Raw genomic sequence first — 23,168 nt, 5'->3', positions numbered from 1 at the left:
ATTAAGAATGATATAAAATATGATGTTAAATTTTTGTTCCTCATAAAATTCTCTACAAAAAAGTTCGTAAATTTTGATGATACAATTTTGGACGATTGATTCAATTAATTTGAATTGTAGGTGATACATACAATATATCAGTTATAACAAGAATAGTTGAAGAAATAGGTGAAAACTTCTGGCTTAATGCGCCTCAATGGAAGCAAAAGCTTTTAACATAGAGGGAGAGAGAGGTGAAAACTTATCTGTCACTGACAAAGTTATTTTTTCGATACTCTATTACAAATTTACTTCCCTATAGTTGAGAAACTACTTTACTTTAAACAAAACAGGTGATGATCTTCAACATAATGTAATCAGGAAACACAACTGACTAAAGGAAGAACAATTATTATCATCAAGTCTGCTTCGAAATCAGACACAAATATTGCAACTTGAAGGACTCTTCAAGGGGAATGAGAAGTGGTTGCGAATGCACATTAGATCAGCTTCAAAATACATTGGATGAAATTGCATTGTTCGAGCTACATGCAATTAGATCGAAGCACAGAGATTGTTGTTTGTGTTTGTGAACAGAGAGAACCCGAAATTAAACACAAATTGAACCGGTATGGTGCACTATTCTATTTCAGGAACTCATGGAATTTGATAATTGGAAATCATATTTCGTGAAAATTCATTCATGAATTTAAATAGGAAAAAAAACAAATTTGGAGATCCATATGACACTTCTATTGAACAATTTGTGCAAGTTCGCGGATCAGTTCGAAAGCGAGGAAAGCGACATTGAAATAGTGTTATTAAATTTAACTTTCCAATTCATTAGGAATTTTGTTCCAAATTTATATTGATCAAATGCGGAGAACTTTCTGTGAAAGAATTTGCAAATTTATGGCAGAAAGGCACGAATTTGATCGTGATTATAATGAACCTAATAATTTATTGGAAGATTTTACGAGGTCCGTTGAAAAAATAAAGTGAACGTTAAAATTTCGCCGGCTACGTACATTCGATTAGCAATTTTTTTGTTTCTTTTGTTGGCATAGTTGTCTCAAACATATGTTCACCTCGTAGGTAAGGTCGATAATAGGACTCAAACTACTTCCAAAATTGATATTAATTATTATTGATTGAAACAACCAGTATAATTGATCATTAATCCATGTCATGATATATTTATTTCTGACCGGGATATTATAAGCTTATATCGTCATAGTTACGCTATCAATAAAGAGGGTCATAACTCCCTTGGGACATTATAGATTTTATAATTCCCTCTACCTTTCACAAGTAAAAATAAATAGAAATGAAAACTGAACCATATTTTATTTATTCACGTCATTACAAATAATAAATGTACAATTTTGAAATGTTCCCTGAAAATTACTTCCGCCACTGGAAACAATTTCTTCTTTTGTATGGCTGGAGCTTTTGTTCACTACAGTCGAGGTACCTGCCTCTTCTGATGACAAAGTAGACAACATACGCGCCGTTTTATTTCTCAATTCGATGCTATCCTCCAAATACCTCTCCGCCACCGTGGAACTTTTCCAACCTCCGTGTCTTTTTAAGTTAGTCATAGTTGCTCCTGCATTGGCTAGAGCAGTAGCAGAAGTGCGACGAAGGCAATGTCCCGTATAGGAAGATGAGTTTGGCAATCCTAAATACATTACGATTTTGCTGGGGATTTTCCCAAACATGTTTTTTCCAATTGGCTGAGATGTACATTTATTTTGTCGGAAGCTCAAAAAAAATCGTTCAATACCTTTAGGACGCAAAGACATATAAAGTCTTAATAAAGGCAAAGCGGAGAACTCTTTTTCATCCACAACTGTAAATTTCTTCGATACACCAGTTTTACTTTCCGGTACGTTCACTACCATAACGGAATCCCGGTCCTCTATATCCGATATCTTCATATTCAAAAGTTCCTGACTTCTGCATCCTCCAAAATAACCCATAATCAAAACAACCTATAACAAAAAAAAGGAAATAAATACACACAAAAAGGAAAATAAGAAAAAAATTACCTTATGCAATAAATGAATATCATTAGGAGCGTCCTTTAGGAATCTAATAACATCTTTAGGAGATAAAACAGCAGACTTTTTCGGCTTATAACTCTTACTCTTCCGTTTCAAAAAAGCCTGTAGTTCATTGAACTTGGTGATATCTCGTTTCTCATGTATAGTCACCATCGATTTTAGCATTGACCATTTAGTCCATAAAGAATTCGGACTATACGTTTCTGACTGAAATGAATAAACACAATTACTACCAAATCTACCGAAAAACATAGAAAATTCCTTACCAGTTCTTGAAAATATGCCAGAAATATAGTTTCAGTGACATCTTTTGGCATAACATTTTTCCGTGTCAGCCAGTCCAGATATATCTTGTATTCTTTTTGGTATACGGCTTCACTTTTCGATGGAATTAATGATTCTCTTGCTTGTTCAGCTTTTTTCAAAATATCCTCCATTATATTTGGGGTAGAAAACACGTTTTCACCGCAAACACAGCTTGATAACAAAGTTCTGTTTATAAACAAGTAACATAGCAACAACCTAGCAACAAGAAAACTCTACTATAATCAACGGTACCTGATTCAAATATACCGGGAAGGTAATGAATTGGTACATTTTTCCGTTTCAAAAATGAACAAAATTTTATTGAAATCGGTCAGAAATAAAATTATCTATGTACCACGGGAATTAATGAGCCTTAATAACCTCAGGCAATTGCTGTCCCTCGGGCCAGAGGCCCTCGGGACGCAAACTTTGCCATCGGTAATTAAGGCCCTCCTAATTCCCTTGATACATAAATAACTATTATGTATAGTTTCCAAACAGAAATCCCATATATAATAAATTTTCAATGTCCTTCTCAGTAAAGTTGGTATGAAAGTGAGTTTTGTAACTTGAACTAGGGGTTCGTAACACTATAGATATGAGTCAACAATATAGATCACCTTCATAACAATGGAATATAAAACAAGTGGGTATACCACGTTCGCCTGATTCAACTCCTATAGATTTTCTTCTCCGAGGTTCGCCATTTATTTCGACGATATGAAGTAGATAAAATGTTCTTCCTAACTCGTTTTTGAACCATCTAATGAATAAATCTCTCATTTTCAAATCGCCTATATGGGTATTCGAATTATTCTTTGGTGAAATCAAATTTACCTTTCAAATCCCGTCTCTTTGCTTACACCATGGATCCTTCGCTATCACCGGTTGCAAGCGGTGTATCAATAATCTAACGTCTACCTTGGGGACCTAATTTACTTCGACATTGATGTAAATTCTGGCTCCCCGGAGCTCTGAAAAGTGTCCTATCTACACAACGACGGGCAAACACGGTGAATGTAGCTTTTCTGGTATGCCGACCGAGAAGTCCAGAGGACGTTCTGGAGTTGAGCATTGTTTGATGAGGACTGGGGCTGTCTGTCTCTGTGGCTTTCATGGCAAATGGATAAACCACGTACCTACGATGTGAGCCTTCGCGTGTTGGTATTTTTCAGTAAACCGTAGTAACCACTCACATTGGTAAACAGTTTTCACATATCTAAAAAGTATCTGATATAAATCAGTGGCGTATCTGGCCATCACGCCAGTCATACAGACTTAATAGCAATAAAAAGTAGAATACAAATTCTATACAGACAACGAATACCGCTAAAACGCTTCCGATATCTTAGTAACGGTTTATTCTTGTAACAGTAGACAGTTAGAAACGTCGATTATACTAAACGACAGTTTGAACTATTAATTATAAAACCACTCCGTTCAAGATATCGACTTCCATAGCCACGAATCACCTGTGAAAACAAGCAAACATCGAATGTTCATGTTTTTAGTAACGCATATTCCCGGCCGTTCCCACAATATCCAGCCAATAACAAAAATAAACGGGCTACCGATATACATCACTTTCTTGAACGGTCTATATATTTACTTAGCAATTATTTACTTTGATTTAGTGGTCTCCCCGATAAATATTTACGATGCGAATGAGGGTCGTAAAACCTGCGAAGTTTTGTTCTGCATACTTTTAATCGCGCCATTTGAATATTTGTTGATGTTAACGTGCAGGATCGTAAAATACTGCGGTATTACTCAAAGCGGATGACATATTAATTTATGGGTTCTCTTGGAAAACGATATCTTCGTGGAAGTTGTCACGATTGCATTATTCTAGAGAGCCACTGCCGTACGGTGGCGCTGCAAAACTCGAGGAAAACAAAGAAAATAACAAAATGATATTTTGTGTTACATTGACGAAATGTATCTCGATATATCTCTTGTGAAAGTTCCGTTGGCGAAAATAATGAAGCGGAGCTGTTTCTGTATTTCTGGTGACGTTGTGAATGTAGAGAATAATCATTATAGTAGTAATATAATGCATACTATACTGCACTGTACCAAAAACATACAAAACGATCTCACCAGAACATACGTCATAGCTTGACCTCAGTTTTATGGCATCAGAATGTATTTTTGGTTAATCTATTGGGTAATATATTATTGATACGGCTTGTTACACTTTTTCCAAATTTCGTAGACCCAACTTTTCATTTCGTAGACCCAACTTTTCATTTCAAATTGAAATCCTTGCTATTATCAGTGTAACTTCGATATGTTTCAAATGGAAATTTAGGCCTGAGATTTCTTCCTTGGGTTGTTTATAAATACATTCACTGAGACCACCGCTAAAACTTTTAGTCTTAAGCCGCTGTAATCTTTGTGGAAGTACTTCCTTACTCTCCCGCAAGCCCGTCCTCATAAAACTGGAAAAAGTGATTTAACTTCGAATTCCAGCAGTGGCAAGAAATATTCAGGCACCAGTTTTTAATCTGTGTGAGAAATAGTAATAAGAAACTCGTTCAAAATGCCAGGAAGAGATATGATTTTCAAGGTCGTTTAGCATAAAAAAGTTCACTCATTTTTTCCATCAGATCAAATACAAATGAGCAAATGAAAAAACTAGATAGTCCTCCAAAAAAATCATTTGTTATCCCTGAGTTTTGCAGTGCCATCTTGTAGCAATAGTTCACTCGGATTCTAGCACATGGCAAGACATTTTCACATACCAGTTTCGATCAATCTATGTGAGAATTGGAAATGGAAAAATCTATCGGAATACAAAGAAAGAACGAGACTTTCATTCATGAAAAGTTTGCAGGCCATCAAAGTCTACTGATTTTCTTTATGAGATCAAATAGTTGAACAATTGAAAAATTTAGTTCAAAAATCTTTATTATCCCCGAGGTTCAAAAGACCATCTTGTGGCAATAGTCCTCTAAGAGTCCAAAAGTAGAGAGTCTTTCACATTTTATAGGGTTTTTTTCTCATAAATATTTTTGCGTTAATACTGAAAATTTCCATCACAGTAAGTATGTACCTACTTTATGAGACGTAAATATGATTCACGTCATGTTATATTTTCACAACATTGGAAATTGGGCATTACCGTCAAAAAAACTATCATGGAATCGTCATTATAATGTTCTCCATCATTTTTGAAACGAAAAACACAGAAAAAATGTTTACCGGGTAGCTTTCAATATAATTTCTAAAGGTTACCTATGTGGGGAAAAATCGAAAAAGACACTCATGTTTTCATGGACATTAATGCCTTGACTGAATCCATCTCAACAACACAGACACCATTTGCTAATAACATAAACAGGGCCTAATAAATCTGTGAAGTGCGATGCCGGTTGGAATGTATATTTATCGAAAATTCAACGCTAAACGAATTCCTCCCGTTTCAGATGACAGGAAATTGGGTCACGAGTCAGGTCGTCGAGCCATTCGGGAAAGAGGGATTTTCTACATTTCCACTCATGACATTTTTTTTTGCATATCACAGAAAAACAAATATTTTATTCGGGTTGTTTTACGAACGAAAATATTTTTTTCTCCCGGTGATTTGTTGATGCGATATTCACTTTATCGGATTTCCAGTTGGTGAAGATTTATAGAACCGGATGTCGGTATACAATATTGAACTCGAAAGAGAATTGATATACAGATAGCTTCAAAAAAGTGTTGCAAATTTGTTTTTTTGTACATACAGTACTTACTGCAGTACATACCGCACCACGGCCATCCTACTTTCCTGATTGAGTCCCATGTGATTTCTTCTTAAGACAAGTTCCTTCTCTGGGTATGAATATCATAGACCAATCACAACACAACGACATCAAAGTCATGAAGCTGTGAAAATGGACTGGGAGAATCAGAAAAGAAAAAACAAAGGTTCTTTCGAAAAAAGAAAAGCATTCAGCTTTCTCGATATTTCTACCTCTGAGAAATGCCTGCCGGAAAATAACTACTGCCCTATGACTACTCCCTAAAATCGATCATCAAAGCATAGCAGAAGATAGAGTGACAGCTGACAGCATTAGTTGCAGATCGATAGACTATATGCTTAGAATAAGATTGGTATACACAACTATTATGGGAAAAACAGAAGCGGCACTGCTAGCAAGGGGATGTCCTTAGACGATGATGTTCCTCTGTTATGGAACTTTGTAATGGAAGAGCTGCAATGTCTCCTGGACCATAATTTACACAAAATATGCAGACGACCTAATTATCGTAGCTCAGAGCAAATATCAAATATCAATAACAACGTATCATGAATATTATAACCAGAGAACGAAAGAGGACGAAAACAGAGGTCCTAGAACCTCTAACACGTTGAGGTGAAGAGATATATCTGTCGAGGATGGTCAAATATCTGGGAGTGATACTAGATCATGAACTGTCCTGGAACCAACATTAAAAAAGGTGAAAAGGAAGGCAGAGGTAGAAGGGATGCTACCAAATGCATCAACGGAAACCCATGGGGCTGAAATCAATCATGATGCATATGCGTTACACCATGATGAATAAACCCATGATAACATATACATCTATGATCTCTTAACAAACTAAGTAGGTTGCATGGACATGTATACGTATTTGAGTATGACGAGTGCAACGAAAAATAATCCAACAACTGCATTAGAGACATTCTAATGTAGTCATTTTTTATATCTAATCTTATCTTATATCTTTTATATCTTATTAGAATAGATTAGTGTTTGAAAATGAAAGGTTATGGTTTTCTTCCTGCCTTTAAAAATTTTTCACATTTTAGAACGATATGATAAAGTATGATGATAATTTATACTCGTTTGTCAAAAAAGTTCAGTGAACTGACTTAGGGCAAAAAAATAACTCAAAAGATGTTTACAAATGTCCTAACCACCCTAACGCACGAGCTTGGTAATCGAAGCTATCGGCATTTTGTCAGAAAATAAAGTATCCTTTCCCACGAACTCGCTTCAACGACCCAGTCATTCTGGATAACGGAAAATTGTCTTCGACTTTTTCCACATTTGCATTCATTATTGGTGGCTATTTGCAATTCTTTTTCTCTCTTCCGTTTCGGCGGAACATTGTTTACTTACTGCGAACAATATTATGTGGAATTATGCACAGAACGCAGAATGAGACAGATGCTGGGCTATCGAAGTATCGGCGTTTTACTTGTTTTTCGTCTAAGTATTTCCCTCAATGCACAAAATATTATATTATGACACAATGGCGGAAAATTCACTGTTTTGGTCTGATGTGTGATGTGCTAATTTAAGTCGATTGTATTTTTTGTAGTTAATCAAATTTCTATCAAAGAATTGCTTAGACACTGAAAAATATACCTTCACATGTTCCTGTAGTGCTTGTGTTTTGTTCTTGAAAAAGAAATGTTTTATTTTTATATTTTACGATAATAGACTATGTAGATGAAAGTTTTAAAAACCTTTTTCTTATTAGTTCATTGACAAATACAAAAATGACACAGTTTTGCACCAAAAAAAGTTTGTCGGTGTTTTGATTGTACCCGCAATATAAATACTTCTAAATCGAAGTTATTTGCATAAAAAAATTAGTAAAAGTATGAAAATCACAAACTTCTACGAGTAAAGAGCCTCAAACAAAACATTTAATGTAAAAACATTGATAACTGTATGTTTGATTGATTATCAAAACAGACTGATTAAAATTACTGCAGTGATTTATTTAAAGATAATAATAATGCCACGCAAATGATACCCACAACAATAACAAATCGATGAAAAGTCAATGCTGGCAACATTTTGAAATAAATTCAAAAAATTACCGTCCATGAAATCCTCATTTGCATAAATCTCAATCAAATCAACTTTCATGATGTTTTTTTCCGGGTAATTATAATGATCATCACTGATTCTTATGTAGATCTATAAGAAGAACAATATTTAGTGAAGTATTTTGTTATAAAAACCCTTTATTTATACCTAAGTCCAATGTGGGAGAACCCGTTGATACGCCACTGGATCGTCAATCGATCACGTCGTGATCATAGATTGGCTTCTAGTCAATTACTTGTCAGACTCTGGAGAAATTAGTGCAATTGCCTCAACGCGTCATTTCTCCCATTCTCCCTGAAATGGAAACAAGAGGGAAATCATACAATTACTTTTACTGATGAGTTTATCAGAGTTTGGATTACTTCGATTCGATTAGGACGTTATTGATGCTGTTTATTCTTGGTCCACTCTGCAACTGGGATGAGGAGAGGGTTTAGGTAACAAGATTGAGGTCTTATAAAAGAGTTCACTTTATTTAAAAACAAATGTTTCCTTCGTTCGCACTAATTTTTTGTAACTTCATTTCTTCTTCTTCTCGAGATCACGACGATTGATTCCAACGATTATAAACATACGGGATTGCTCACTTACATATATGGCCACGTTAAACAAGCGCCGAGCAGATGTGACGTAACACTGGTGACACTTTTAGTAGCTGCCATAAGACTGTATCTTATTTTAACATTTTTTAAGGATTATTTCGGACAGACAATAGGATCAAATTGCAGTAGCTCATTTTCATCTAGTAGTTCTGATATTTCTACTAACATTCCTTCAATTTCAAATACAAATATTCCAGAAACAACAGAGGACTCTTTAGAATATATCGCTGGATACTTTGCTAAAAAGCATAAAAATGATCTACCTGGTTTGAGCGATTATACTTAGAAAATAAAAGCAGAAGATCATAATTACAGTATACCTTCTTGGGTCCAGCAAATTTTATTGGGAGGTTTTATTGAACCCACAGATAATTGGTTAAAAAAAATTAAAAAGTAGAACAAGCTTTTCCAAAAACATCCGTCAAATGGATTAAGAAAAGAGCCAGGAGCTGTAAAAACTCTTTTGCAAACTAAGAACAATTATCAGAATGAAATATGATAACTTAAAGGCCGACGATAATAGTTTACTCAAAAGAAAAAATTCAAACAATTCTGATAATAGAAAAATAAATGGAAAATTAAATAAAGTAGGTAATAATTAGTCCTTTAGATTTATTTTTCTACATTCAAGCAAAAAAAATTATTGGAATATATTTAGTAGTTCCTTTTTACTCTAATGTGGTATTATTATATATTAAATTGTAGATTTATCAATTTTATCATTTATGGAACAAAATTCAAGTTAAATTATTCTATCTGAATTTCTCATTTTCTTGATGAAAAATGAAAACCGTATCGTGTATTTTCTGTCAGATAAATAAAAAAAGTTGTTAATAAACAATTTATTACTAATATATTTTTGATTATTAAGCGTTTATTATGAAAGATGGAACAAAAAACTATGAACAAAATTTTTAGATAATACTATTATCTAAAACAAATTTTTTTACAAAATTTTTGTGGGAGTTACAGTTTTCACGAAAAAAATAAAAAACTGATGAAACCTCTTACTTTTAAAAAGGGCAAAATAGCTCGCCCTATCATCCACAAAAGGAAACTTTTTACTTAGTATTAATCCATTTATATTAAGTATTCAATCCTATATAAAAATAATATTTTAATAAGGAATTTACATGAAATTTGTTTATTTTAATTAAAAGTGCAGTACCGAATCAATCCAGAGTCACCGCTGTTACGTCACGAGATCACGTGATATGTCTAACAAAATCGCAAAAGTAAGCAATCCTGTATGTCCATAATCGTTAGATTGATTCGACTCTTGTCGAACGAGCCCTCTATAGGAAACCAAAGGTACCCTTTTCTCTCGTAGGCACATTCTGCTCTTTCTGTAACCTGTCGAAAAGCCGTGTCATGGACATGCCTGACCTGTATGCATTTTGCCAATCCGGTGGTCTGTTAGCTAGAGATCTGTTTAATATCTGTTTCTCCGTTAATCAGTTGTCGCCCCCATACGGACGACGACTCTCAGAAGTTGAGACAATTGTGCGAGCTAAGAACTAACGAGGTCCTACCTTTTATCGTGTGATTCCTAACACGGATACATCCCTACTGTGTTTGTCAAGTAGATTTTCTAATCTTTCCAGTGGAAACTAGTCGAGATCTGTCCGTCTCTATGTGTTTCGTACGTCTTCCAGAGCGAAACTTGTTTTGAGGATTATACTACCTGGGCTGAAAAGGATCAAACGGATCAAAAACAATGCCGCCGAAACTAATGATTTCTATAAATTGTTTTGGAGTTATCACAAAGTATTTCCAACTCGTCTACATTCGTGACAGACCACACGGAGTTAATAAAATCCCGGGAACTCTCAACTTCCAAATAAAAGTCACAGTTTCATAAAAATTGTAATAACTTTGAAGAATTTCCGTCTGACACAAGCTATCGTGATATCAAATTGTCCGCTCCTGTGAATACTTTTATTCCCCACCTCCGAAAAGTTATTGACGTAGCCCCTTTTACAGACTTTCGTCCGGTTGGAGAGAAGGACATCACTCAGAGATTCAAATTTATTAACAAGCGAATGTTGACAAACATGCTTTTCTCTCTGACAAATGACTTTTCTTTTATTACGAGCGGCTTTCAAGCTTTTTTGCAGCATCTGTTGTATTTTAGTGCCGCCAATGAAAGTTTTTTCGCTGAAGTTTCCACCCTCAAAGGACTATTTCATCGCGATATGAAACCGAGTCTGGACCTGGAAATAGATCGTTTGTCATTTCTTCCCACGCATGATGTGCCTAGGTGGAAAATTGATTGGAGAGGTGAACTATGACAGGAAGTTGCTGTTAATTCTATTTTTGGAAGACAGTTCTTTATGTTTCTATACCTGGAATAAAAATTGATAATCCGCAGATGTGGTTTCGAAATAATTTCAAAAATAGAATTTCGCATAATTCAGTCTAGGTTTATCCTTATCCAGAGCAGATACAGGGTTTTGTCTCAACTATCAAAAAAATATAGTGCTTGGTGTTGAGAAGCTCTCGTACAGAGTGGACCAAAATGTGCATTTTCGAAAACTTGCTGTAACTTTTTTCCTGTCAAAAATTTCTTGTTCCTATGTAGACCTTTCCACATGGTGTAACTTTACTTTACCTTTTAAAAATAGAAGCACACTTGATGTTTTGCTAGAGTCATCTTTGAAATACACCATTTGGCAACATCGGTTATAGCTAATAAAGGACAATGAATCTGTTACCTGTATGAGACAAACAAAGATGACATATTTCACAGGAGTGCTGTTCTGTTTACTTATGTTCCGAGTTCCGAAACATTCTGTGACATATGACATTTTGTGCACCTAATCTATCTTCCTCTATATAAATAAATAACAAAACAACTGTTGTTTATGTGACTTGTGGAGGTGGTATTGAACTATAATTTATATTTTGCCTTAATTGTTGATTTATGAAGATAATTTTCCTTTTTTGAAGTAGAATATCTAGGTACGTATAAATTATTTCAACATGATATAGGCATTGTTGCCAATATGTGAATTAGAAACAAATCCCTTCAAAAATTAAAACCCAACATTTGAAATATCAATTTGAATACTTTTCGAAGTGAATTTGAAAAACTCGTGAATTAAACTCTACTTTATTTTGTTCAAACTTGCATTTGCTGTAATAACCCAAATTGAGGAACATTCCCCATTGAAGAGTGTCTTTATGCTTAAATAAAAATTTTACAGCTACCAGTAAATATTTGCATTCTACTTGATGTAAGTGTGCGTTTCAAAGTCTACATGAAAAAACCTAAAAGCTAGTTCAAAGATGACTCTAGCAGAATATCAAGTGTGCTACATGTTCGGAAAGATAATTTTAAGCTCTATTGAAATATTCAAGAATTAAAGAAATAGTTTTCCATCAATAACAATTGATATCTCATTTGAGAAACAAAGTTTTTTACACCATTGAAATGCTATATTGTTTGGAAACAGGAGTTTCCATTTGCATTTTACGGTATAGATACTTATAATATTCACCGCCATCCAAACAGTAAGCTCAAAACTATTCGTTAGTCTGTTAAAAAAAATCTGTTTTTCCGTTAACCAGCTGTCGCACCCCTACGAACGACAACCCTCAGAAGTCAAAACTTGTGCGAGCTAAGGATTAACGAGGTCTTACCTTTCAACGTATGATTTCTAACACGTAAAGTGTAATTATAAGTTGCTTGTGGTTGTGTGAAAGCTATTTTCCAGGTTTTCTGGCCGTGATCTGCAGGTTTTTATGACTGACGTTTCGTCTACTACTGCGGTAAGCATTATCAAAGACGATGTGATAGCGATCGAAGTGCCCGAGTTGATGCTCGAGTTGTTGTTCAGGGATCAATTTTGAGACCTCTCTCGTTTCACATTTCCATTAATATATGAGGAAATCCTAATCTATCAGTAATTCGGTGACAAATTCAATGCTTTTATCAGCTTCTGTTTCTTCTAGTTTGTGCCTGAAAGTTACTTCTTTGCATGATCTACACATCTAGGTATAGAGTTATTTCTTTTGAAATCGATTGCTACCTTAGTAGCAGAAAGCCAAAAACTTTCTTTTACAGAAATACAGTAAAGTCCGGATATAACAAACCCTTTTAAAGTGAACACTCGTTTATAGTAAACTCAAATTTAAATACCTAAAAGAAATTCCATAAGAACAATGAATTTTTTTATTGCTTATAGTAAACCCGGTTATAAGGAATTTCCGGATAAAGTGAACCAAATTACCCGTTTATAATGAACTTTTCGGGGAATTCTTGTGGGATTCCCCGGATATTAGATTTAACAAAGACGTAGTTGTTGCTCTTCTTTCAGTTGCCGTTCTAATTTACTGTGAACTGTTGTATAATTTGTACGTTTGTATTGTGTTGTGCGTTCAAAATGGACAATCAAAAAAAGCGTAAGGCTATAACGCTTAAAGAAAAGTATGATATTATTCAGAAATTGGAAAATGGCTGTAAACAGAGTGATATTTGTCGTGAAATGAGTTTGCCGAAATCAACAGTTTGCATAATTTGGAAAAATAAAGATAATATTTTATCTTCATATGGCAAGGTTAATAGTAAGTGTAAAAGGCTACGAAAATCGGATCATGTAGATGTTGATAAGGGCCTTTTACAATGGTTTACCCAAAAAAGACAAGAAAATGTACCAATAAGTGGTCCGATTCTTCAGGAGAAGGCAAGTGAAATGGGAAGTAAAATCGAGGGAAAAAACTTCACATGTTCCAGAAGTTGGATTGAGCGCTTCAAGAAAAGAAATTGTATAACTGGGGGCAAAATTGTTGGTGAGTCTGGATCAGTTGATATGAATGTAGTCAGTAACTGGTTCACGACCATATGGCCCGATCTTCGTAAAAAATATGACAGTAATGACATTTTCAATGCCGACGAGACTGGACTTTTTTATAGACTGACCCCTGACAAAACATTAAAATTTATTGGTGAAAGCTGTGTTGGCGGAAAAATGTCCAAGGTTAGAATTACAGTTTTGGTTGCTGCAAACATGTCAGGGACAGAAAAAAGAAAACTGTTTATTATTGGCAAATCTGCCAATCCTAGATGTTTTAAAAACAGAACATTACCAGTTAAATACAGATCAAACAGTAAAGCCTGGATGACGTCTGAATTGTTTACTGAAGAGCTGCTACAATGGGATACAGAACTACAGAGAAAAAACAGGAAAATTTTGCTTTTAGTAGATAATTGTCCAGCACATCCTGAAGTCCCACTTAAGAAAATAAAATTGGTTTTTATGCCTCCTAATACCAGCTCAAAGCTGCAGCCCATGGATCAAGGAGTAATACATTCTCTCAAGAGTCGATATAGAAAAATAATGCTACTAAAGATGTTAGAAGCAACTGATAGTAAACAGGAGTTTTCAGTGAGCCTTTTAGATGCTATAAACTTTATTCATCGTGCTTGGCAGCAGGTTACTAAAGAAACAATTGCGAATTGCTTTAAGCATGCGGGATTCTTTGAAGCAGAGGATGAATTCGATTCAGATGATGAGATGCCTTTAAATGAGTGGTTGAAGAAGCATACAAAGACTCAAGAAACTACTGATATTCAAAAATCAGTTGAAACAGAAATTAAAAAAAGGTTGGAAAATTTTGATTTTGAAGAATATGTATCAATAGATGATCATGTTGTGTCAACCGAATGCCTAACAGAAGAGCAAATTATTCAGTCACTTTCAAAAGGTAACATACAACAAGTGCAGTCTAAGATTAGATTTAAACTTTCAAACTCTTTTTCAGAAGCAGCTGTGGGAGTCATAAGTGATGATGAGGAAAATGAGGAGAAGCAACCTGAGGCAGATGTTATTATGAATGTTCCATCAGTAAAGGACATGACACAAAAAATAACGGAGATTCGCAATTTTTTGCAATCACGTGAAGTTCCAGAAAACGTTTGGAATGGTTTTTGTACCCTTGAAGAATATATAAGCAACATTAGTTTTAGTAACAGACTTGTGCAAAGTAAAATATCTGATTATACTAACTAGTTGACAAATTATGAAAAACGCTTGTTTGTCCATATACTTTAAAATAAAAAAAACATCTGAAGAGTATCAATAAAAAAAGGTGTAATCAATATGACTAAATTTTTCTTTTATAATGAACTTCGGATATAGTGAACCCTTTTTGATGCATTTATCAAGTTCACTATATCCGGACTTTACTGTATAAATATTCCTGCAATAATATCAGTTGTTAGCTTTTTCAAACGATTTTCTCAAAGGATAAACTGATTTTGTCATCAGCAATTACTGAGCACAGCAATGCATTTGTGGTTCAGCCCAGTAACACTGATAAACCCTTGGCTAGTCGGAACAGCGTATCATATCACGAATGCTTTGTCATTAGTCTCTGATTTCATTTAATCACGTGAGAACTGAATAATTATTATTCATTTTAGCTCAGTACTTTTTCTAAAGAAACATGTATTAGCTACGCTACTGGGCAGTGGAGAGAAATGTAGCAAAATGAAAACGGACAAATTATATGATGTGTGCTTCAGACACAGCTACGAGTAGTATTATGAAATATGTCGTCTGGATGTGACTGTTTTTCTGAAAGACAAGCTTTCATTGCTCGCTTTTATTCAGCAAATTTGTAGTTACTGTTCATGTACGTCATAAAGACAATGAGAAAATTATGCAACGTTTTGTGCAGACAAGTTCAATGCTAGATCTGCTGAGAAATAGAGAGTACAAAATTCGGGACTAGACTGTGGTGCTAAAGGGTGTAATAAATCCCTTGGATCAGAGCAGAAAGGTGCATTTATGATGACAGATTTTGAAATACTGTTCTTCAATATCAACGGATTAGTATATGAAGAAAAACAAACACTTACATAACGCCTCTTCGATGGTTCATGGTCAACCCATAGGTTCCATTGATCCAGTGTATCTTCAACACCAACACTTTTTTATTTTGAACTTCCCTGTATCCAATACCGGTTTACGATTTCTCTACTGATTTCCCTTAACTTTCGCACCACACGCTTTGAAACAATACCTTCCCTAAATAGGCAGATGAATTTTTATATAAACACTCTCACGGTCTGGCCGAAGATGTTACATTGTATGAGACACAGGACCGGCGTTTAAAATTCTGAATCAAATGAAATCTATCTCTTCCCGAAGCTAGAATATACATTAACATACATAACTTTTGCTAGGTATTACAACCTCGATGCCCTTAGATGTGAGACAAAAATTGATATCGTGAATATATAAAGAAAATATAACAGGATCTGGGATGACGTAGCATATTTTGAAATCAACTGGCCATATCTAGGACAAGAGGTTGAAAACGGTAATACGATATCTACAAATAATTATTATCCTCTATCGTATATCCAATATTGAAGCAGGTTCAGTTTAGTAGACCTTTAGCTTCAAATAGCCCCATAAAAAAAGTCCAAAGGTGTCAAATGTGGCGAGCGGCTGGCCATCCTCGATGGCCAATCCAACGACCGGGAAAAGTAGTAGACAAATAGTTTCTTACTTGTCTGGAGTAATGTGTTGGTGTTCCATCTTGTCGGAATACAATATCTAGGATTCGCTTCGACGATTTCAGTGATGAGAGGGTCAACAGTAGTTTCCAGCATATTCAAATACAGTTCTCCTGTTTAATTTTGATCAATAGAGGTCCTACAATATGGTTTCCCAATATTCCTGCCCAAACGTTAATTTTTTCTGGATATTGGGTATGTGTTTTCCGGAAAACGTGAGAGTTAGTGTCACTCCAATGACGGCAATTTTGTCTGTGAACATTGCCGTTTGAAAAAAATGTACCTTCGTCACTAAAACAAATATTGTGGAGATAGGTAGGATGCCTTGCAATGGTTTCCGTCATGATTTCGCGGAATTCTGTTCTTCGATCAGGGTCATCTTCAATTAATTGATGTACAATTTTAACATTAAAGAAATGCACTCTATATGACATCTGGACATTTCATTCTTTTGACATGTGTCACAGCAATGAAGTTGTTTTGCAGATGATATTATTGATTTTTCTCCCTCTTGCATTTCTAACAACTTTTGTATTGTATTGCAGATTTAATCAAGTAAGATTCTCTATTTTATCATATAATATGTATTAACGGTTTACTCGTAGTAAATAGTGTGATTTCTTGAATAAGAGACGATTTATTTCCATTCACCTCTCTGCACACTGTACATGAACGCATGTTATTTTTCAGCATCATGAATCCAATTTCCAAGTGTAAACGAAGTCTCATCCTCAGTCCCTCGAAAAACACGCACTCAATTACACTCCACTTCAATTATCTGAGGTTTTCCCTCTCCCTTCACAATCTCTAAAATAAACTGAACGTAAAACTTTTATTTACATTCGTATTTAAGTCCTCCCAGGCAGTTTTACACGGACATCTGTGATGATATCCAGGGGAAATCAACTCTCGTCGATATAGAAGTCACGTTGACGTAAATGCCTATGAAACCCACCCGAATAGCTTGATTCGGACAAATTCCAGCGTTATGACACGTTTATTTTGGCCATCGGCCCTCCCTTAATGCGCAATCGAGCAGAAGTTTCCCTTATCTAGGATAGTTTGCCCCATATGGGGAATGTTCCTCAATTTGGGTTATTACAGCAAATGCAAGTTTAAACAAAATAAAGTTGAGTTTAATTCATGACTTTTTCAGAATAACTTCGAAAAGTATGCAAATTGATGTTTCAAATGTTGGGTTTTATTTTTTAAAGGGATTTGTTTCTAATTCACATATTGGCAACAGCGCCTTGCATATAATATATCAAGTTGAAATAATTTATACGTACCTAAGATATTCTATTTATTAATCAACAATTAAGGCAAAATATAAATTATAGATCAATACCACCTCCACAAGCCAAATAAACAACAGTTGTTTTATTATTTATTTATATAGAGGCAGATAGTTTAGGTGCACAAAGTGTCATATGTCACAGAATGTCTCGGAACTCGGAACATAAGTAAACAGAACAGCACGCCTCTGAAATCTGTCATCTTTGTTTGTCTCATACAGGTAGCAGATTCATTGTCCTTTATTAGCTATAACCGATGTTGCCAAATGGTGAAATAGAAACGAATCCTTTAAATGTTAAATGCATTATTTCATTCCTCTATTTTGAGTATTTAAATAATTTTTTAAAGAAAAAGGTTGAAATGATAAGTTCAAAATGCGTCGTTTTAGAGCTCTTTTATGAAAACTACTTGATTTTCGTCAGGAGGAACATTCCCCATTCAATTTGGCGTGGATTGGCTTGATTCTGTTCGAACAATTTCGGAAACTGACATTGAAATGGGGGATTAGAATCATGTAACATTCGATATAGAAAAGTGCAAGCTGTGTCTTTATTGGGGACCAGAAAAATAGTAAAGGGTTGCAAGTCTGGCAAACGTGATGGCATGTGTAGCCACCAATCTTCGTTGAAACATCCTCCCCAGGATTCTAGCGACACTCCCTATATTATAAGGTGGAGCACCATCCTGTTGATATCAGGAATTTCACTTGAGAAATGGACCAATTGTAAAACGTTGAATTCAATGGTTATAGGGATCTACGAGTTTTGTATGTACTGTTTTGGTTGGTTTCCAGGTTTTGCCGTGGTCTTCTGTGGTTACAATCCCCAAACGTTTCAACTGCAACTTTGACAGTCATCTTCAGTGACATGGTAAAAGTACTCTTCTTGACGTTGCAACTGAAGCTTCAGTTGACTTATTATCATCTTTAATCTCACATTCATTCATGTAGATAGTAGTATTTTGGCCACGTAATCATAATCCAGGAAACAAAAACCGTGTTTACACCCTGGAATTGATAAGTGTATGATAATCGGTGAACCAACAAAACAAAGCAATAAATCATCACAGAGTGAGGCATCAATGAAATTTGTCTCGTTGACAATAACAATATTTTTGATTTGTTCATGTTCACTTCATATAACTTTATATACATTTATGTGAACTAAATGAATTTCCGTACACCAGCTGTCGCCCCCTACACCCCCAACTCTCAGAAGTCGAAACTTGACCTGACCTAACGTAACGGTATGTGATGAACCCCCCGCTGCTAATAGTGGGTCCCTCTTGTCTTTGGCCGACCTAGGGCTTTGTTGTATCTTCTTGGCGGGTTTGAAATCCGTTTTAATGTTATGTTTCTCCTAAGAGTTTTCAATTCTGTCCGTGACCCTAGGGATGGTAGATACGAGCATGCAACCATCTTATCCTTCTCTCCGTTTTGAATCGTATGACTCTTCAGTTTCATGGCTTTGTTGATATCAGGTACAGTGTATCCATTCGATCTCAAGATGTTCCATTTCTTCCTCTGGATGCTCTGGTCCACATATTCTTTGAGCTCGTTCCGTTAGAGTGGAGATGACTCTTCTCTTTTGACTAGGATGGTGGCTGATAGTATGTGCAGGTACCTATCCATGTGTGTGTGTTTTTTTAGATACACTTTGTGGGTTAGCCTAGTACCGTATCTTTCGATTAGTAGATCTAGGAATGATATCCGCTGGTCCTGTTCAATCTCCATAGTGAACTTGATTCTGGGGTGTTGAGCGTTCAAGTGGTTAATTGCTTTCTCTTCAAAACGTTCCCTGAAATAATTGGCTATCACTGCGGTAAGTGGACTTCCCGTCGCCGCGCCATCTAGTTGCTCTTAGACGTTTTCCCTCCATTGAAAGTAACTTCCCGTGAGACATGTAGTGAAGTGTCTGACGATATTCGGAAAGAAGTAGGCTAGGGAAGTTGACAAGTTGGCGCGGAAAGGTGTTTCAATAGATTCATTTGCCACGTTTTCAATAAAATCTGAGGCTTAATGGCTTTTGGATATAATCTCTAAAACTCACAGAGACGGAGACCCCAGCAAATGTTAAAAAAGCGAAGCGACTCGTAATTTTTTGCAGCATGCTTCGTGGAAACTTCATTTCTGCGGATTTCCATTTGCAATTTTCGATACAGAATGAACGAGTTACATATCGCTGCACAATTATTGTCGAATCCGTGGAAACCGCGTATACACTTAAATTGAATTTTGAAATTGTGAGGCGAATTTGAATTTGATTGTAAATTCACAGACAGCTTCAAATAAATTTAATAATTTTACATTTTGATCGCTACGTTAGGATTGACACACCGATCTTGAAAAGTTCGTCATCACTGGTCCAGACTATTGGAACTTTCAAAAGGATCGCGTTTTAATCATATCGATTTTCGGCGATTCACATGTTCAATTATCCCCATAGGGTGCTGTGTCTGTGTATTTTGTTTGTTGTTTGATTTGCTCTCCACGAATAATGCGGCGGCATGTTTCAACGCGAATGTATACTAATGGATGGACCTTATCAAACTACCGAAACGATCGGATCGTGCACTCCGGCGGTAACAGGTGGCAAATTGATTGTTCGGAAACACGAAAAAAACGCTTTGTGCATATGGCAAAAACGGGTGTGAAGAAGGGCGATAGAAAATTAACCTCTGCAGGTTTTTGTGACGTCGTGAAAGGTTTGGAAATCGTTGATTCCGCCTATTATGGCTTCGCTTATACGTGATTTGAAGTTGAACAATGGAACGCCGACTTCATTTACCAAATCTATATACAGTGTGACCCAATTGAAAGCGGGACACCTCCCCAAAATTTGCATTTCTTCTCCGATTTCGAAGAAATTTATTTTGAATTGCAGTGCTCAAAAAACTGTACTTTGGGACCAGATATCATTTTCTTTCTACAAAAACCTGCTGCGAATATTTTTATAGGCTAAAATACAATCAATCGTATCAGCAAATTTTTTTAGGAAAAATTTAAAATCACCATTGGACTGGGAACCCTGTAAAATGGTTGTATACCAAATTTCATCAGAAAATATTCAATATTTATAGTTCTGTGGGCGAATCACCATTCACATTGTATCATGATATAATCCTACAGGAATGTTACAGTGATTTATCATGGGAGAACTAAGTGTCCGGGATAAAATAGAACTTGTGCGCCTTCTCGGAGATAATGCTCTTTTGGCAAGAGAAGCTGCCAGAGAACAGACATCCTGATAAACTTCCAGTGAGCAGCAGTACGATGAAACGCTCAAGTTTACGCTTGAGGAAGCTATTGTATAGCGAAACACGTGTCGTGGTTTTTGTAAAACACTCTATAGTGAAAATCATATAATAAACGAATTAGCATCTCCCGGCATTACCGGAAGATGCTAATTCGTTTCAAAGAACACTCGAGAATAATATTGCAGTTTCGGTGTATGCGAGCATTGTTTTATGATGAATTTATTCATCTCTGAGTGTTCCAATTCTACCTTTCCTTCGCACATGTTTCTGAGTTGTCTAAGTGGGTCCAAATCCAAGTCCACAACTTTTTCAGAAAAAGTTTCTCAGTGGTAAAACACCAAAGTGTCCTCTTGAAGAGAGATATCGTTGTTGCTCTGTTGATGTGACTAAATCAAGAAAAGTAGCAGAAATAATAAGAGTCCATTATTTTTACCGCTGCACAAGTACTAAGGTCCATATTTTCCCACTCTGCCGACTTTTTTGACTTCATCCTCAATTAATTTGACGAAATTAATGGAAAAACACAGCCATATTTCATAAAATGTATTCATTTATGGATAGCATCGGATAGTCGGATATCGTTTACGAACGATCCCAAACAATTCGTTATGAAATATAGCTAGAAAATAACTAATTCGCAATATTTTATTTCCAGATACTGTCATCTGACGTGAAATATTGCGAACGTAACGTATGGAAAACTACGAATCCCAATCAACTCCGTTTAGAGTGTCGTAACGCTTTAACATTTCGTTGAAAATATTCAGCATGCATAACAAATTGAAAGCACGAAAAGCTTTTATGTTTCAAGATGATGAATGCATTCAACGAGACAAACGATTTGTTGTGTTTTCACAGAGTATAGGTACTCCACAAACTCGGGATAGTTCACAATGCCCTGTAGGTATTTATAATATGCAGTAACAATTTCATTATCTATGTGTAGAAGAAATATCAAATTTTCATCTTGAAAATGATGGGTAGGATCTCGATGAATGGTTCTTCTCTCATCCAGTGAGGATTTTCCGTTGACCAGAAGTGGCAATTTTGTTGATTAGCATGACCCTTAAGAGACAAAGTATACTCATCAGAAAATATAACGTTTTCCAATTGGATGAAATTGTTATCCAACATGTCCATCATTTGCTCACATAAATGATTTCTTCCATCAAAATCGTCCTCCATGAGCTCCTGAGTAGATATCATTTTATAGGGATGCGTTTTATTTTCTTTTAATATGTTTACTATCGATGTATGGCTAACATTCAATGTAATAGACGCCTCTCCACTCGATGTATGCGGGTTTTCCTCAAACTCATGCATCACATCTAATTTGAGTTCATCACTCATTGCATTGGCAGCTGCTTTTTTTATCTGCCCGACATGACCAAGCTCGGGAAACTGCATTTATATTTTGCTTATTGTTCCTTGAGATAGGGGCGGTAAATTAGAAAATTCCTCATGAAATAGGCGAGCTACTTCCTGTTGTGTTCGGGTTTCATCTCCGTAACCAGTCATTTGTAAAACTGTTATTTTATGCAATTCCATTAATCTAACCATTCGTCAGACTTGAAGTTAACGAACCCTAAACTTAAATTAAAATACTGACTACTAATGTTGTGAAGTACAAAACAAGTTGACAAGGCATTTTGAACTAACGTTGCCACGGAAATTATTTACAGTTTTTAAACGATACCATCTAAAAAGAACATTGCTATGGTTTGTGCTTACTTTCTTATTATCAAAACCTCTCAACATGAAATGAGTTTTGAGTATATTGCAATAAAATTTGAGTGTACATAATTTCAATTCATTTTATCTTGATTGTTGCAATAAACTTGAAAATGATAACATTTTTGAATAGAGAATGAAGAGACCTTTCAAACAAGTCTATACTTCCCATTTAAAAAATTGGAGGTTGTACCTGTCATTCGACGGGTGGGTTCCGTTAAAGTATGTCAAGTTACAATTTAAATTTGACGTGAGTTTATTCTATTTCGCTTTTACACACTGTATATGGGGTTGCAGTCAGATTGCTAAGGCCGTTACAAAGAAGACTGTCATCTGTCAAGCTTTCGGTAAATTTATTTCCTTTGTCAGGGCAACTAAAATAGATTATATAGATATAAATATAACACTTACTAACGGGAGAATAATACAACAGAAACTGAAACAAAACGATCGGAAATTAGTGGCATAACAATTTTGAAATATATCAGATTTTGACAGAGTGCCATGTGGGAAAATTCTGAATACTGAGTGATTTTCTATTATCCTTCTCGTATTTAAGTGAAAATGTCTGAAT

The 23,168-nt window shown here is 35.4% G+C and overlaps 2 protein-coding genes and 1 long non-coding RNA gene across 3 annotated transcripts in view; 1 reads left to right on the top strand and 2 right to left on the bottom strand.

Moving 5' to 3' along the window:
• LOC111506419 (tachykinin-like peptides receptor 86C) overlaps nucleotides 1–23,168 on the top strand; it is a 62,996-nt gene that overhangs the window by 1,833 nt on the left and 37,995 nt on the right. The window lies entirely within an intron of this gene.
• On the bottom strand, nucleotides 1,154–7,910 carry LOC141485059 (uncharacterized). Its single transcript, XM_074181001.1, has 3 exons — nucleotides 2,312–7,910; nucleotides 2,031–2,252; nucleotides 1,154–1,973 (listed from the first exon to the last, which is right to left on the bottom strand). Exons 1-3 carry the CDS (start codon nucleotides 2,480–2,482, stop codon nucleotides 1,326–1,328), a joined length of 1,041 nt encoding a protein of 346 aa, XP_074037102.1. The 5' UTR covers nucleotides 2,483–7,910; the 3' UTR covers nucleotides 1,154–1,325.
• On the bottom strand, nucleotides 8,053–8,963 carry LOC111506420 (uncharacterized). The gene is made up of 3 exons (XR_002722257.2): nucleotides 8,548–8,963; nucleotides 8,333–8,479; nucleotides 8,053–8,275 (listed from the first exon to the last, which is right to left on the bottom strand). It is a non-coding gene; the product is annotated as an uncharacterized lncRNA (long non-coding RNA).

This window comes from Leptinotarsa decemlineata, unplaced genomic scaffold (genome assembly GCF_025532065.1).
Source record: "Leptinotarsa decemlineata unplaced genomic scaffold, Ldec_3_MD MMD2_tig00026307_RagTag_RagTag, whole genome shotgun sequence".
NCBI classification, from domain to species: Eukaryota; Metazoa; Arthropoda; class Insecta; order Coleoptera; family Chrysomelidae; genus Leptinotarsa; species Leptinotarsa decemlineata.
Note: the sequence above shows the minus strand (reverse complement) of the source record. Positions and strands in the feature narration are given on the sequence as shown.